The sequence below is a fragment of the Rana temporaria genome, chromosome 1, assembly GCF_905171775.1.
Source record: "Rana temporaria chromosome 1, aRanTem1.1, whole genome shotgun sequence".
Taxonomy (NCBI): domain Eukaryota; kingdom Metazoa; phylum Chordata; class Amphibia; order Anura; family Ranidae; genus Rana; species Rana temporaria.
In genome coordinates, this window is record NC_053489.1 from 335,541,603 (window position 1) to 335,559,503 (window position 17,901).

General features: G+C 45.2%; 1 protein-coding gene across 1 annotated transcript in view; it reads left to right on the forward strand.

The window, feature by feature from the left end:
* Positions 1–17,671, forward strand: part of ANP32B (acidic nuclear phosphoprotein 32 family member B) — a 72,917-nt gene extending 55,246 nt beyond the window's left edge. Inside the window, exons 6-7 of the mRNA XM_040361131.1 lie at positions 15,288–15,354; positions 16,986–17,671. Coding sequence (XP_040217065.1) covers positions 15,288–15,354; positions 16,986–17,056 — 138 coding nt within the window. The 3' untranslated portion in view covers positions 17,057–17,671. The remainder of the gene's footprint in view (positions 1–15,287; positions 15,355–16,985) is intronic.
* Positions 17,672–17,901: the final 230 nt, after the last annotated feature.

Genomic DNA, 17,901 nt, shown 5'->3' on the forward strand with positions numbered 1-17,901 from the left:
CTACTTCAGGGGATGCTGAGACATTGAGATATTGGCAAACTGGCATAAAGAGCGCATGTGAAAGTGGAAGTAGTACCCCCCCTCAAACACATAAAAACCCCATTACAGTACAGTCAAGCAACCCTCAGATACCAGACAGACACAGGAAATACTGTAGGTATGTTCTTGGCCTCTTAGGGGCCCCCATCCATCAGCAGATAGAGGGTAACAACATTTCCCTCCCAAAATAGAGGTGATTACTTCTCTGGCACAGGCAAAAGCGATAAAGGGCCCAGGTGGGGATATAGATCTAGAACCTAGGATATACGGAACACGGAGGGACTGTCTGGCAAATTGTATGTGGTCTCTTTTTTTTGGTTTTTCCCTGGTGTTTGACACCCAACTGACCGAACTTCTGAGCCATCTTAAACGCAGACATTGACTACAGACTACAGGCTTTAAGGAGGATTATTTAAGGGAAACACAAAAACGATACAGAGGTATCAGGTATCGCTTGCTAGGGGTGAAAGGGGAAAATTAGGGACTAAGGGCCGGAGCGGCGCTCTGACAACTAGTTGGCCTAAAAGGAAACACAGACGTGTACTGGCAAACAGGGATAGGAGAAGGTCAAGCTGGGGAAGAGAATCAGAAGAAGGGATAACAACATGAGCAGAATGACAAGTAGGTCCACGAGGGGGGGACCCCCGACAACGCCAAGCAATACAGCTACAACAAGCTCAATTAGACCATTCATGACTAAAGGGGAAAGCCCACGAACCCAGGGCACCCTGGGAACAACAAAGCAACAACAAGTAAACAAAGACAAGAAGCTGGAAATTAGAAAACCCCAGGGGGGAAACACCAGTGAAACGTCAATGGAGTCAAGAGAAGAAGGAACCATAGAGCGGGGGCCTGAAAGTGGTAGGACTGAGGAACAACATACAGACTCGCAGTCCCTATCAAAAGGAGAAATGGCAGAGATGCTGCAAAAATTGGAAACTGCGATTAAGAGTGGAATTAAGGATGAAATACAGAACCTGCGGACAGACCTGGGGCACCTACTCGGCAGAATTGAAACAATTGAAGAACGAACAGAGCAGCAGGAGCAAGAAGTAAAAGCGTTAAAGGACCAAATAGGCCAAATACAACTGCAACAGAGACTTATACTCTACAAAATAGAAGATCAGGAAAATAGAAGTCGGAGACAAAATCTGAGGATAAGATCAATACCAGAAGAGAGGAAAGAAGATCTCAGGCAAATAATGCAGAAGATATTTAATCCCCTGCTGGAAAAACCAATAGAGGACCCAATAAGGATTGAAAGGGTCCATAGAGTGGGGAACCCGCAGAGAACGAGGTCGGATCGAACAAGAGACATCATAATTAGATTCCGACTCTATGAGGACAAGGAAATAGTGTGGAAGAAACTAAGGGGACAACCCCCGATAGTCTACGAAGGGACAGAGCTACAGATATTCTCCGACCTATCACTTGAGACCCTGGCAAGGAGACGAGTGTTAAAACCACTTTTAAAGCGGATGACAGATCTGAACATCAAATATACTTGGGGGTTCCCGGCGTGTCTGGTCGGTACAAAAGACGGGAGATCAGCAACGCTGAGATTCCCGGAGGACCTGGAAGAGTTCTGTAAAAAATTAGATATTCAGATACCCGACCTACCAGGATGGGAATAGAGGAGTAAAAGTTAAGGGAGAAAATGACGTGTCAACTCATAAGAGCTTTTTCCTTAGACTTTCTTTGTTCTCTTCTGTGATCGTGGTGGTGGGGGATGTACCCATCCCCCCCCCCCCGTCTTACGATCAGATCGGGGGGGAGGCAATCCCAGACCCCACCTAGGGGGAACTGGACCAGACATGGAGGATGGTCCAGAGGTCAATAATAGGCCTAAAGGGGATGTAGGGGGGAGGGAGGGGGGGTGTGGAGGGGAGAGGGGGGGGGAGGGAGAGGAGGGGGGAGGGGAGGAGGCGGGAAGGGAGGGGACCGGGGGGAGGGGGGGAGGGGGGGGGGAGGGGATATATCTCACCAAAATAATCAGAAAAAAAAGGGGGAAGATCAAAGATGCCACAAATCAAATGTATATCCTATAATGTGAAAGGTCTCAATAGCCCAACCAAAAGACATAAGGTGCTCAAGGAATTGAAGGGATATAAAGCAGACATCTCCTTTTTACAGGAAACTCATATCACCCAAGGATCGAATATTAGGTTATATGCCCCAGACCTCCCCACGTGGTACTACGGAGACACTATCTCCAAGAGAGCCAGAGGAATAGCAATTGGAATTTCAAAAAGGGTACGTTTTGAGTTGGCCGACAGACTGACAGACCCAGAGGGGAGATTCCTCTTTTTGAGAGGAAAATTGGAAGGATTAGAATGCACTCTGGTAAATGTCTATGCTCCAAATGCATTACCGATAAAATTTCTCTTGGGAATATTAGGGAAATTGACAGACTTCAGGAGGGGAAGAGTAATTATAGGAGGAGACCTTAACCTATGTATAAACCCAAAAATAGATAAAACATCTCAGACATCGTGCGTCCGGGATGGACAGCTGAAAAAGCTCAGGGACGCCTTATTTAGGAGCCAACTGATCGATGCCTGGAGAGTCTTTAACCCGGACCAACGAGACTACACATTTTACTCCCCGGTCCATGGGACTTACTCAAGGATTGACCATATACTGGTCGATCACAGAACCTTAGATATGGTGGTTGAGACAAAAATAGAAACGATGACGATTTCTGACCATGCACCGGTTAGTATTATAATAGAAATCTCAGGTAATACAAGGCCTAAACAAAATTGGAGGTTAGACGAACATCTATTGATAGAGGAGACCACTTTAACAAGGGTAAAAAAAGAACTGGAAGAGTATTTTAGGTTAAACGAGATGGAGGGAGTCTCGGCGGCAACACTGTGGGATGCCCACAAGGCAGTGATAAGAGGAACTTTGATTTCGGAAGAAGCAAGGAAAAAGAAAGAAAAAAATAGGAAAAAGGAAGAATTAATAGAAGAGATCTTCCTCTTAGAACAGGAACATAAAAAAACAGGGAAGCAACGAGATCTTTACCTGAAACTGGTTAACAAACGAAATGAACTAAAAGATATTATGGATCAAGAAACCCGAAAGGAATTCAAATCAATCGCTAGGGAAAGATACATGTGGGGAAATAAAACTAATAAACACCTAGCAAGAATGGTGCAGAAAAAGAAATCAAAAAATTATATAGATAAAATTAAAAACGAAAAAGGAGAGATGATACAAACAACAAAGGAAATTGCGGAGACTTTCAGGCTATACTATGAGAAACTTTATTCAGTAGAACAAAAAAACGGGCAGGAGGGAGAAAAAATAAATAAAACTGTAGAATTCCTAAGGGAAGCTGGTCTGCCAAAAATAGGAGCGAGGCATTAGTCATGGACAGACCAATAACAGAAAAAGAGATCAATTTCGCACTAGCTAATACAGCAGTGGGCAAAAGTCCGGGACCCGATGGTTTCACCACCCTGTACTATAAAAAGTGTAGGGAGATCCTTTTACCAAAATTGTGCCAATATTTTAATGGATTGGGCAAAGACTTCGGGTTGAGTCGGGAGGCCTCAGAGGCCATTATAACAGTTATCCCCAAGGAAGGCAAGGATAAAGGAGATTGCTCAGGGTATCGACCAATATCTCTGCTAAATACAGATGTGAAACTGTTTGCAAAGGTATTGGCCGAGAGAGTAAAACGGGAAATGGCAAAGATGGTACACCCTGACCAGACAGGGTTCATCCAGGGAAGGGAGGGGAGGGACAATGGAGTTAGAGCATTATTGATAATGCAAAAAATGAAAACAAGCGGAACCCCCAGTCTACTCCTGTCGATAGATGCGGAGAAGGCATTCGACAGGGTAGACTGGGGATTCATGCTACGCACCTTGGATGAAATGGGGTTTGGACAAAGGATGAGGGAGTGGATAACAACTCTCTACCAGGAACCGAGGGCAAAAATAAAAATAAATGGTAGTCTATCCCAAGACCTGATAATGAAAAATGGAACCAGACAGGGATGCCCCCTCTCCCCACTTCTATTTGTGCTCTCCCTGGAGCCACTATTGGCCAGGATACGTAAGAGCCCCGACATAAGAGGAGTTAAAATAGGAGAAGACGAACACAAACTCTCAGCATTTGCCGATGACGTACTCTTCTATTTGTCAGACCCTATAATTTCAATTCCAAAATTACTGGACTTATGCATGACATACGGAGAAATATCAAATTTTAAAATCAACGTAGCTAAAACCGAGATACTAAGTATTAATATCAATGGACGAGAGGAAAGGGATTTAAAACAGAAATATTGCTTCTCCTGGGTAAAAGCACTCAAGTACCTCGGTATTTTTCTTGTTAAATCAATGGAAAAAATGTACGTGAAAAATTTTATCCCCTTGTTAAACGAAATTAGGGAAGAAATTGGGAGGATAAAAAACAGACCGATATCCTGGATAGGACGAATAAATTTCTGTAAAATGGTAATTTTACCAAAGATTACTTACAAGTTCCAGATGATACCTATAAGTTTGCCCGGAACACTCCTCTCAGCTCTTAAAAAACAGATCATGAACTTCATTTGGAGAAATAAGAAACACAGAGTATCCTTCCAAACCTTAAGACAACCTAAAAATAAGGGGGGATTAGCAGTACCAGACGTCAAAACATACTACGAGGCTGTGGTTCTGTCAAGGGTGGTGGAATGGGTTAGGGCCAGTAAGGAAAAGAGATGGGTTAACATTGAAAACGAAATGTCAAAGGCAAGTTTAGATAAGATTATATGGAACCCACCTAAATTTAGGACACTTGATAAGAATACACACGAGATAACTAAAAATGCACTAAAAATTTGGGATTCTAGGTACAAAAAAATAGAAAAGGAATTTAACTCACCATTATTGGCACTGAAAAACAATGATTATTTCGCACCGGGTAAAGCACAGATTGGAGGAAATTGGATAAAAAAAGACACTACCCAATTAAGGGATGTAATAAAAGATGGGCACATTGTAACACTACAAGAATTAAAAGAAAAAAAAGATTGTTTTTTGGAAATAGATGAATGGAGATACCATCAGCTGGCCCACTTTATACAAAGATTACCGCACCCACTGAGATCAGGGGAGCAGCTATCCGAACTGGAAAAAATATGTACATCGGAAAAGGTTAAGGGAACTATCTCAAAATTATATAAGATTTTGCTAAAGGTGGACGAGTGGATGGTCCCTCCTTTCATCAAAAAATGGGAGAGGGAACTTGGATCAAAGCGAGATAGGGCCACAATCGAAAAAATACTGACACTGGCCCATTCCTCGGCAATAGATAGTCGTACAGCTGAGATGAGCTACAAATGCGTGACCGGATGGTACATGACCCCGGACAAATTATCTAAATTTAACGAAGGACAAACGGGAGAGTGCTGGAGGGGATGTGGATCTCCGGGTACAATGGCTCATCTCTGGTGGAAATGCCCTAAGGTTGAGGAGTTCTGGAAAAAAATACTGGGATGTATAGAAGAGATCACAAAAGAAAAAATTAAGTGGGATCCTTGGGTGATATTGTTCCATGGGGGTGAGGAAAAAATCAAAAAATATAAGAAAACCTTAGTCCCACACCTATTAAATGCCGCTAAAAGGATAATACCGAGAAGATGGCAGGAGATAGACTGTCCACATACCTGGGAGTGGATAGACTCTGTGGAAGAGACTTACAGAATGGAAGAATTGAGGGAAGAAGTGGCAGGAAATAGTATAGTCCAAGACAAGAAGTGGGACAATTGGAGGGTTTTCAAGAGATCCTGGAGCTATGCAGAAAAACTTAGGGCTGAGACCTAAAGATAATAAAAACAGAGATGAAGGCATCAGGAGATACTCCGGATTGTTTGTGGTGAGAAAGGGGGAGGGTGGGAAGGGAGAGGGGGGGGAGGGAGAAATCGGGATAAGGTAAAGGAACTGAAAAATTGTCTTTTTTCTGTGAGACTTTAATTAAGTAAATGAAGGAGTAAATATCATAATATATACACAAAAAAAAAAAAAAAGAAAGAAAAAAGAAAAAAAAAAAAAAAAAAAAAAAAAAAAAAAAAAAACATATATACATTTACACTTCTCGGAAAGAAAAAAGCAAATGCAAGAAAAATAAACTACACTAATGATGCGAAACCTGATCAGAGACGCAAAGGGCTGGCAAACGGAACATGAGCGTATAAACGCACACTCTATGAGGTTGATGTCTGAAGTGAGAAAAAAAAAAAAAAAAAAAAAAAGAAAAAAAAAAAAAAAAAAAAAAAAAAAAAAGAACAACAGAAGGTGTTCCTACCTCTATTAAAGGTCAAGGCCATCAAAGAGCTAATACAAATAGTTCTGAGCAAGAGAAAGCCAACTGTTCGCCTATGTATGCGGCTACTAGGCAAGATGGTGGCCACCTTCGAGGCGGTACCGTATGCTCAGAGCCACACTCGCATCCTGCAGGCAGCCATCCTGTCAGCATGGAGCAAGAGGCCTCAGGCCTTGGAGATTCCTTTGCCACTCTCACCAAGAGTCCGGCAAAGTCTATCTTGGTGGTTAAACCCTCAGAATCTCCTGAAGGGAAAGACGTTCAGTCCTGTGACCTGGAAGATAGTAACCACAGACACCAGCCTGATCGGCTGGGGAGCAATTTTGGATGGTTGCACTCGCCAGGGCACTTGGGCAGCGGCAGAGAAGCAGTTGCCCATCAATATCTTGGAGCTCAGAGCTGCCCGACTAGCCCTCAGGGCTTGGACGTCCAAACTGCAGGGGTTCCCGGTGAGAATACATTCGGACAATGCCACGGCGGTGGCATACATAAATCACCAAGGGGGAACCAAGAGTCAAGCCGCTCAGAAAGAAGTGAGCTTGATTTTCTTGTGGGCAGAAGCCCATGTGCCCTGCATATCGGCTATATTCATTCCCGGAGTGGACAACCTACAGGCGGACTTCTTAAGTCGCCAGACTCTATTGCCGGGGGAGTGGTCTCTGCATCCACAGGTCTTTCAGACACTCTGCCAGAAGTGGGGAGTGCCGGACGTGGATATCATGGCATCGAGACTAAACAAGAAGCTAGACAGGTTCATGTCCCGCACAAGGGATCCCAGAGCCTGCGGAACCGATGCGTTAGTTTGCCCTTGGCATCAGTTCAAACTTCTTTATGCATTTCCCCCGCTCCGGTTACTACCCCGCCTGCTGCGCAGGATCAGGGTGGAGCACATACCAGTCATCCTGGTAGCTCCAGCATGGCCCAGAAGGGCATGGTATTCACTAATCCTGAAGATGGTAGTGGGAGACCCTTGGACTCTTCCTCTACGGCCAGACCTGCTATCGCAAGGTCCGATCCTCCACCCTGCCTTACGGCATCTAAATTTGACGGCCTGGAAGCTGAATCCCTGATTCTCAGGGGTAGAGGTCTGTCTCGGAAAGTAATCTCTACCCTAATCGGAGCCAGGAAACCGGTCTCTAGGGTGATTTATTACAGGGTCTGGAAGGCCTATGTAGGCTGGTGTGAGTCCAAGCGATGGCTTTCTCGCAAATTTACCATCGATAGAGTATTAAGTTTTCTCCAGCTAGGAGTGGATAAAGGACTGGCATTAAGCACAATCAAAGGACAGATTTCAGCTTTGTCAGTGTGGTTTCAGCGGCCGCTGGCCACCCACTCGCTAGTTAAGACCTTCCTTCAAGGGGTCTTACGTATTAATCCTCCAGTTAAATCCCCGCTTTGTCCGTGGGATTTAAATCTTGTTCTGTCAAGTTTACAGAAACAACCTTTTGAGCCATTGGCTGAAATTCCTTTGGTTTTACTAACAAGGAAGTTAGTATTTTTGGTCGCCATAGTTTCCGCCAGAAGAGTATCGGAACTGGCAGCCTTATCCTGTAAGGAACCATATCTTATTTTACATAAGGACAAGGTCGTTCTCCGCCCTCATCCTTCCTTCCTACCGAAGGTTATATCCAGTTTTCATCTAAACCAGGATTTGGTATTACCATCCTTCTTCCCTAAACCTACTTCCAGAAAGGAAGGGTTGCTGCATACCTTGGATATTGTCAGGGCCATGAAGGCCTATCTTAAAGCTACAGAGAAGATCCGGAAAACAGATGTGTTGTTCATTTCACCGGATGGGCCCAAGAAGGGGCAGGCAGCTGCAAAATCCACCATCTCGAGATGGGTTAAACAGTTAATCTCTCAGGCCTACGGCTTGAAAGGGTTGCCTCCTCCGTTATCATTAAAGGCTCATTCTACTAGGGCCATGGGCGCCTCCTGGGCAGCACACCACCAGATCTCTATGGCTCAAGTTTGCAAGGCGGCAACCTGGTCTTCTGTCCACACGTTTACAAAATTCTACCAGTTGGACGTAAGAAGGAATACTGATACAGCCTTTGGGCAGGCAGTGCTGCAGGCTGCAGTTTGAGACCCTCGGATTCCGGGGGCTCCCTTTTGAGTTAAATTTAAAATTTAAAATTATTTTTTCTCAACTAAGTTGGATTTATTATGATTTAAGTATATCTCTAAATTAAATCCTTTTGTCTTGGGAAGATGTTCTCCCTCCCCTCATTGTAAGCATTGCTTTGGGACATCCCACATAGTAATGAATATGCCGCTCTGTGTCCCGTGATGTACGAGAAAGAAAAAGGGATTTTTAATACAGCTTACCTGTAAAATCCTTTTCTTGGAGTACATCACGGGACACAGAGCTCCCACCCCTCTTATGGGGACCATTTTGGGAGGCATACTGCTTGCTACAAAACTGAGGTACTCCTCCTATGGGAGGGGGTTATATAGGGAGGGGCACTTCCTGTTTGAGATTGCCAGTGTCCATCACCTGAAGGTACTCCATATAACCCACATAGTAATGAATATGCCGCTCTGTGTCCCGTGATGTACTCCAAGAAAAGGATTTTACAGGTAAGCTGTATTAAAAATCCCTTTTTTTGCGATTTTCTCGCCTTTCTTTTCTTTTTTTTTCCTGCATTTTTGGATCCTGGGATCTACAATCAACTGCCGACTGGGTGACAGGCTGGATCCTCAATCCTTGTAGTCCCCCCATGTTCGGCCATCGAGTGTGTGCCGGCCTTTAGCTACTCGCTGGGCCATCCACGACATGCCCCGTTGCTCCAGGGGTGGCCGGTGAGCTATACGCTACAGGGCACACATATGACCGGTCTCTATGTCCGTGTCACAGTGTGCCAGGCCGACAGCCATGCCGTAACTGCGCGGACGTTGTTTCTGTCTAGGATGCCTCCAGCCGGTGTTTGCAGGATGGGTAAGTAGCAGTCCCCTTGCCTTGGCATGGTGGTTCTGCTGGTGCATTCCTGAGGTCGATCGGGGGTTCGCCCTATTTTCCTCTCTCCCTCCTTCCCCGCATTCTGGGTGGTCGGCCGTGAGATGGGGGGGCTCTGTCCGGTGGCTGCTGTGCTGTCGGGGGTGCTGGGTGATCTTTATTGATGCCGTGTGTGCGGGGGGGGAGGTTCCTGCCCGGGGGTACTGAATGTTTTGCTGTTTTTTTACTGTGTTTCACTGTGTTTTTTTGCACTGTGCACGACCGCCATTTTGCCGGTGACGGGCGCCTTTATTGACGATCGGCGGCCATTTTCTTGTAGCCCGCATGCTGTTTTTGCATGCCGGTGGCCATTTTGGAAGGGTTTTTGCCTCTACTGGCCAGAATAACGGTACGGACGGCACAGACAGCGCTCTGGGCAGTCACAGCAGCAGTACAGCCTGGTCGGGTGGTGAGTCCTCTGGGAGGTCCCCTGCTCTCTGCTGCGGCCGGGAGGGTGGCCTGTGGGTCTTGCCTTGCAGTACAAGGGTGGCATTGGAGTGGGTCAGCATGGCATCCGAACCGGAGGCTTCTCCCCTAGACATGCCAGAGTTAACCCTTGGTGCCCCTGTTCCTGCGGCCTCCGTGGATGCTATGATGGTAGTCCTTAAGGCGTTTTGCCAGGATCGTAGAGGCGGGTGGCCAGAGGGGGGTAAAAAGCGCCCCCGCCTTCTTCTGGGGATGTCTCTGACACGAAATCGGGCCCTGCTACTGCGTCCGGCCCTGGTTCCGTAATGTCAGAGGATGCAGGGCCTAGTCCACACGGACAGTGAGGATGACTCTGCATCAGGGTCAGCGCATGATGGGGCGCTTGTTGGAGCTCTTATCACTGCGGTGCGGGATACTCAAAAACTTGAGGATTCGGCGGAGTCATCAGAGATGTCGGTCCCTTTTGGGTTCCGCAAGCCGGCCCGCACTGCAAAAGTGTTTCCTTGTGTTCCTTATCTGGAGAAAATTTTGTACAAGGAATAGGATCGGCCACAGAAATGTTTTTTCTGTTCCAAAATGCTTTGCGGTCCGTTATCCGTTTGAGGAGGACTTCTAAAAAAGTGGACCTCTCCTCCGTCAGTTGACCCCCCTGTGTCCAGACTGAACAAGGCAACCATGTTGCCTGTGGAAGAGGCTCCTGCTTTTAAGGACCCCGCAGATAGGAGAGCTGAGGCTGTGGCCCGCTCCATGTTCAGTGGTGGGGTTGACGGTGAGACCGGTCTTGGCCGGGGCTCTAGTGTCACAGACACTTACCGAACGGGCAAAGTTGTTGCTGCAGGAGCTGGAGGCGCATAATGGCTCTGAGGACTGTGTGGCGCTGGCCGACCAGTTGGTGCAGGGCCTAAAATTTGTCTGAGTCGGCCCTGGATACGCTTCCCTTGCTCTCCCAGGGCCTCAGCAGTGTTACGCCGCCTTGTGTGTCTGAAGTGTTGGTCTGCGGACCAGTCTTCTAAAAAGGCCTTGGCGGACTTACCCTTTAAGGGTGAGCGGCTTTTTGGGGCGTCTCTGGATGACATCATAAAAGATGCCACGGGAGGCAAGAGTACTCTGCTCCCACAATCGGGAAAAGGTAAGGAGCCTCGCCGTAAGCAGGGGCCCTCCTTTACCGCCCCCAAGCGTTTTTTTTCGTCCACCCGGTGCGGCAGGTAAACGTTTCCAGGGCGCTAAGGCGCCCGCTGAAGGGCAGAAGCGCCCCTGGTTCCGCAAGCCCAACAAGCCTGCGGATAAGCCTGCTTCCGCATGAAGGTCTGCCCCCTCCCGTATCTCGGGTGGGTGGCCGGCTTCGCGAATTCGCGGCTCGGTGGAGGTCTCTTCTTTCCGACCGGTGGGTTTGTAAAGTAGTTTCCTCGGGGTACAAGATAGTTTCTCTCTTGTCCGCCAAACAGATTTTTTCCTTCCAACCTCCAGCTTCCTCCGGAACGTCGGGAGGCCCTGTCGGGCTGTTCAGGATCTGCTGGTCAGGGCAGTGATTGTGCCGGTTCCTTTACTGGAACGGTTTCAGGGGTTTTACTCCAATCTGTAGTCCCCAAGAAGGAAGGGGTCCGTCCAATCCTGGACCTCAAGGCCCTCAACTGTTTTTTGTCAAGGTGCAAAAGTTCAGGATGGAGTCGGTTCGCTCTGTAGTGGCGGCACTCCATCAGGGGGATTTTCTAGTGTCCTTGGATATCAAGGTCGCGTACCTGAATATCCCCATATGCACAAAGCACCAAAGATTTCTGCGCTTTGCGATCGGAGAGGACCACTTTCAATTTGTGGACCTCCCTTTCGGCCTGGCCTCGGCACCACGGGTTTTCACCAAGGTGCTCGCTCCGATTCTGGACCTGCTGAGACAGCGCGGGATTGCTATTGTAGGATACCTGGACGACCTTCTCCTGAGAGCTTCTTCAAGCTCAGAGTTAGAGGTGGATGTGTCTATCACCTCTGGGAATTCGGTTGGCTGCTAAATGTCCAGAAGTTCGTGTTGGTACCGTCCCAGCGTCTGGAATACCTGGGGTTGGTCCTGGATTCCTCGGAGGCGAGAGTTTTCCTTCCAACGGAGAAACTACAGACACTGCAATCGGGGGTACAGAACTGGCAGGTGGACTACTTAAGTCGTCAAACGCTAGACCAAGGAGAATGGTCGCTACACCTGGATGTGTTTCAGAGTCTGTGTCTGAAATGGGGCACTCCAGACGTGGATCTTCTGGCGTCCCGTCTCAATCGGAAGGTGTCACTTTCGTGGCCAGACACGTCAGACGCGTTAGTAGCGCCATGGGGTCACTATCGTCTAATCTACGCCTTCCCTCCTCCTGAAGCTTCTTCCTTGCCTGCTGCGCAGAGTGGAAGCCGAGGGGATACCAACAATCCTGATCGCTCCGGATTGGCCGCACTGTTCCTGGTACATCTGGTGGCAGACGTTCCTTGGCGTCTGCCTCTGCGAGAAGATCTTCTGTCGCAGGGTCCTATCTTCCACCCTGCTTTACAGTCGTTCGCTTTAACGGCCTGGCTGTTGAGAGCCAGGTGCTGAAGGATCGAGGCCTGTCGGACTCGGTGATCTCTACCATGCTGCGTGCACGGAAGGCTACTTCACGGAAGATTTACCATTGTACGTGGAAGGCCTAATCTGTGTGAGGAGATGAATTTGCATCCCCGTACATATGTGATGTCTCGGATTCTGCTGTTCTTACAGCGTGGAGTGGATCAGGCTCTCGCCTTAAGTACGGTTAAGGGTCAGATTTCGGCCTTGGCTGTTTACTTTCAGTGACCCTTGGCGGCGCACTCTCTGGTGCGTACGTTTGTGCAGGGGGTTCGACATGTGGCCCCTCCTGTGCGTCCTCCACTGCCTCCATGGGACTTGAATTTAGTTCTCTCTGTGCTTCAAGAGTCTCCTGAGGACATTCGAAAAATCCCTTTGACTCTTTCCCAGAAGGTGTTTTTTTCTGGTGGCAATTACTTCGGTCAGACGGGTTTCTGAACTAGCGGCATTGTCTTGCAAGGCTCCTTACTTGGTCATCCACAGGGATAAGGTGGTACTGCGGCCGCAGCCGTCATTCCTCCCAAAGGTTGTTTTGGCTTTTCACATTAATGAGGACATTGTTCTTCCATCCTTATGTTCTCGGCCAAAGGAGGCCACGTTGCATTCCTTGGACGTGGTTCGAGCCCTACGGGTGTACTTGTCTGCTACGGCTCCGTTTCAGGGGTTGGATTCACTGTTCGTGTTGGTCACTGGTCCTAAGAAGGGTCTGCGCTGTTGTCGGCTACCATTTCTAGGTGGATCAGACAGGTCGTGCATTAGGCTTATGCCTTAAACAGGCGGGCGCCCCCCTTCCCGGTTACGGCGCATCGACCAGGGCGATTGGTGCCTCTTGGGCTTTCTGCCATGAAGCGTCTGTTTTACAGGTGTGTAAGGCAGCGACCTGGTCGTCAGTCCACACCTTCTCAAAGTTTTACAAGGTGGATGTGAGTGCATCTTCGGATGCCTCCTTTGGCCGCAAGGTTTTGCAGGCGGCTGTTTAAGGTTGAAGTTCCTCCGTTGAGGAACTCTGGTTTGTTTGGGGTGAAGTTTGGTTTGCTGTGTTTTCCCACCCCTCGATTTTTGACACTGCTTGGGGACGTCCCTAAGGTCAATTGCTGCTGTGTCCGTCCATGAACAGAAGAGAAAATAGGATTTTTGTACTCGCCGTAAAATCCATTTCTCTGAGTTCATGGACGGACACAGCACCCACCCCTCCTTTGTTTGTACTGCTTGTTTACGAACTGAGGCTGCATGATGCAGAGAGAAGGATGTACCCAGGGGATCCGCCCCCTGGGAGGTACTGTACTGTGTGGAGTATTTTAACACTTAACATGCTGTTTTTCTGCCTAGTCAATATCCTAAAGGGAAGGATAATACCCTAAAGTCAATTGCTGCTGTGTTCGTCCATGAACTCAGAGAAATTGATTTTATGGCGAGTACAAAAATCCAATTTTATTAGTGCGAAAACATAGCAAAGTAATTTTCTAGCACAAAAAACATATTTCAGAAATAGGCTTGGTCCTTAAAGCTGAGTTACATCCAAAAATGTAACTTCTGCTTTTTGGAATCCTCCCCCCTCCGGTGTCACATTTGGCACCTTTCAGGGGGGAGCAGATACCTGTATAATACAGGTATTTGCTCCCTTCTCCGGGCATAGATAGCTGAGCCACCCGCTGCTGAAGATGGCGGCGGCAGCTCCCGAGGGACAAGACTGGCTTTGGGTGCCGACATTGCAGGTGCCCAGGAGAGGTAAGTGTCCATATTTTAAAAGTCAGCAGCATTTGTAGCTGCTGACTTTAAAAAATATAAATAAATTGGCAGAACTCAGTTTTAAGTGGTTGCATTGCCACCAGTTTATTGTACCAGTATCAAAGCCCAACTCCAACAAAAAATTTTCATTTTGGATAGAGTGGGTAAGTGTTAAATGTGTGTGTTCGTCTGTTGCCTTCCCTGGTTTGTCAAAAACATTTTTTTTATTTAGGCTTTAGCCCTTTTCTGACAAGAGTTCATTAACGTCTGGATGCCCAGACCAACTTTTAGCAGCATCCACGCGCATCGGTTATCTTGACAATAACTTGAAATTATTAGCAGAATTATTGTCGCCATTATGATAAAGCAGCATCAAAATCATTGATATGTTTTAAAAGTAATTCTTTACTCCTGCTGAACGAATACAATGAAATGCATTTCTGTGTTTTTCTGCAGTCGATAGATCTAAAGATACCTTAGGCCTCTGTTACCAACATGGTATTGTATTGCGTTCAGCAGGAGTAAGTAAAGAATTACTCCAAACTATTTGATTGGCATATTCCTTATTGTGTGGTTCAGTGTCATTCTGTGTACCTGGGTATTTTCCAGAAATTATTACATCCAGATATAAAGGAAAATACTTGCACTATATATAACTTCCAGCAGTAAATTAATTGAACCTTGGTCCCTGGTTGGGGCCTATTTTATACATCCATTCATGCCCCTACCAGTTTAATAGAATCATTCATAAGTAAAGGTTGTTAATAATAATATTATTATTATACAGGATTTATATACCGCTAACAGTTTGTGCGGTGCTTTACAATGTTGGGGCATAGATACGTGGGTATCTGTGTCAATGAGAATAAGGAGGCTCGCTTACTGACTGGATAGCAAATTGTGTAACATTGACTGCATTTAACCTAGGCTCTAGTTGCACAGAATCGCATGACAATGGAAATCAAATTATCTTCAATGGTGCCCATTCACATCAATTCAACTCAGTATGGTGTGATTTCAGAAAAGGGTCCTGTAATATTTTGGTGCGATTTCAGTGCAATATTGGCCACGTAGAATATGCAAACCACATCCATGTTGCACTAGATAATCTTTCCTTTCCTCTTTCTCTTTCCTTTCCTAAGTGTATGTTAAAACTAAAGATAGAAGGGTACTAATCTTAAGCTATTTTTTTTTTCTCAGGAGGAAGTGCTTGGACACGAAGTAGGAGATGAGGAAGAGGATGACGATGAGGAGGAGGATGATGAAGGTTAGCCTGAGTCATATTTTAGTTTTTCTTATACCAATGTGGGCTTCTTTCCAACATGTTGCTCACAGATCAAATGTTGCCAATAATACATGGCTATCTACACTGAAAATGTAACCATTTTTTATCTACCATGGACCAGAATTCTCTAATGGGGTCTGACTCCTTTTCTAAGCAATAAGTCTGATTTAACCGCTTGGCTACAACAGCTGACAAAGCAAGCAAGCTTTCCAATCAGCTCTGTTAAAGTGGAACTTAAATCTCACAATTAACATGGAGTATTTTTAATTATTATGCTACTAGCATTAGTGAACGGATGAGAAAGTATCATATTTTCTTGTTTTACACTTTTTTTCTTTTACATTTCTTTAGTTACTTCCAGGTTTCTTGCCTAAGCAAATTATGTCATCCATTTTTGAAGGCCCCAGGCCTGAATCTAACTGAAAAAGAGAGTTGTGAACAGAGGATGTCTTTGCAATCTGACAGATTTGGAGTGCAAAGAATCCCAAGGCAAGATGTGCCATGCTGAGACTCCTACCCCAAAAGACTGAATGCAATGAATGAAAATCATAAGGTGTTTGAACAATGTTAGCAGCTAGCAACAGCCCGATTGTGTCGCTCTATTTTGGAGATGCTACAATAAATGGTGTAGGACTTGGCGTGGTGTGCAGCCATTTCTTCTCGGATTATATACATTATGGAAGCACCCATGTAAGGAGTCTATCAGGCTAGTCTATCTCACCTGGAGTGGTCTTTCTCCACAAAAATCCAGGATGCACTTGGCCCCCAATTTTTTATATATATATATATATATATATATATATATATATATATATATATATATATATATATATATATTATATTCTGCTTTTTAATTATCATGAATTTATATGAATTTTATTGTTTGCACATTTTAGCCCATGAAAAGCTCAAGAAAAATGCATCCATTTAAATTCTACGTATGTCCACTGGTCCTTTGTGCTTCTGTTGTGGTGTTGAAAATCTTGCTGCATTTTTAGTTGGTTAAATAAATGGTGAAATGCATTGAAAGATGCATCATAAACGCACCCATGTTATGTTTTTTTTTGTGAGTCACATGACCTATGGCAAACACACCATAAGCATGGTAAAATCTCATGCTTTTTCTGCGCTATTTTTGGCACCTCTATCTTGATCTGCAAAATGAGGAAACCACCATTTTCAACCGATATGTTTGTGCTAGTGTTGTCCCAATACCGAGTATTTGTACTTGCGCAAATGCTCCCGATGCCTAGTCCGATCTGGACACTTAAAAGCAATCGGTGCGGGGGAAGTTTTAATCAGATCTCCCTGTGTGGCTTTCAATAAAGCAGCTGAAAGCCGCGGAGGGGAGATGAGAAGCACACAGATTGGTGATTATAACTTCCACCACACAGATTGTTCCCGAGTGTCCCCTGTATCCTTCTCCAGCTCCGGTAAATCCTTTTTCGGTGCGGTCCCATCCTCCGCTCCTATTCCTGGTAAGATATGGTGTGTGGTGGATTAGAATATGGAAAACGCTTATGTGCTTTGATTGGTGGAAAAACATGTGAATTGCTTTCTGTGTGGGATGCTTGCTTACGATTTTGTATTTTTTTTTCTCCCCCCCTCCACAGAAGAAGAAATTGGAAAAGGAGAGAAGAGAAAGAGGGATACAGACGATGAGGGTGATGAGGAGGAAGATTAAAGTAATTTGGGGAAATTTGGGGGAAAAAAAGGACTTTATTGGATATACAGTATTGATTGAACTGGCCCCATTTGTGGAATATTGAAAAACAGGCTACAAATTGTAACAATGAAAACAAGCCCTATAACTGAACACCCAAAAAGAGCCAAAGAGTCGTTACTGTGACATTCCTACAGCCAATAAACCCTACTGGAAGCTTACATCATGGTTTATAGTTAAGTCTCAAAAAGAAAAAAAAAAATATATATATATACAGAGATTAACATATATATATATTCTCAAAATGTCCCGCTAAACAAACTGGGTCAATGCTTTTACTATTATGTTGAGGTTCTTAAGGGTTAACAAGTTGAGGGTGTGATTGGTGAGTCATGATTGTCAATGGCTACCTATTCGACATTGGAGCACCGTTTTTACTTTCTGTACAACAAACAGCAAAAAGAGGAAAAAAAAAATCTTTGTAAATAAAATCTTAACATTTTTGGGTCTGTTTTTCATGCTTTGCTTTTTTCCTAACAGTTCAATATTTTTTTACAGTAGGATGTTTTTTGCGACAACTGCAGATGAACTATTTTTAAGAACATGAGTGAAATAAACATGTTACTATTTGGTAAATCCTAGTTGTATGTTTACATTTCTGAATGAGAAGTAAATAATTCTTAAACATGTAGTCCTATTTTTTCAACACTGGTTTGAAATATATATATATTTTTTTTTTCTGTGGAAAAATTTCAGTTACTTAAAGTCTATTAATTAATAGTTCTTTTCACAAAAACTGGCGAAAAAAAGACACTGAGCCATGTCCTGTAATACAAAAAAGTGATAAAGAAAACGCATGCTTTAAA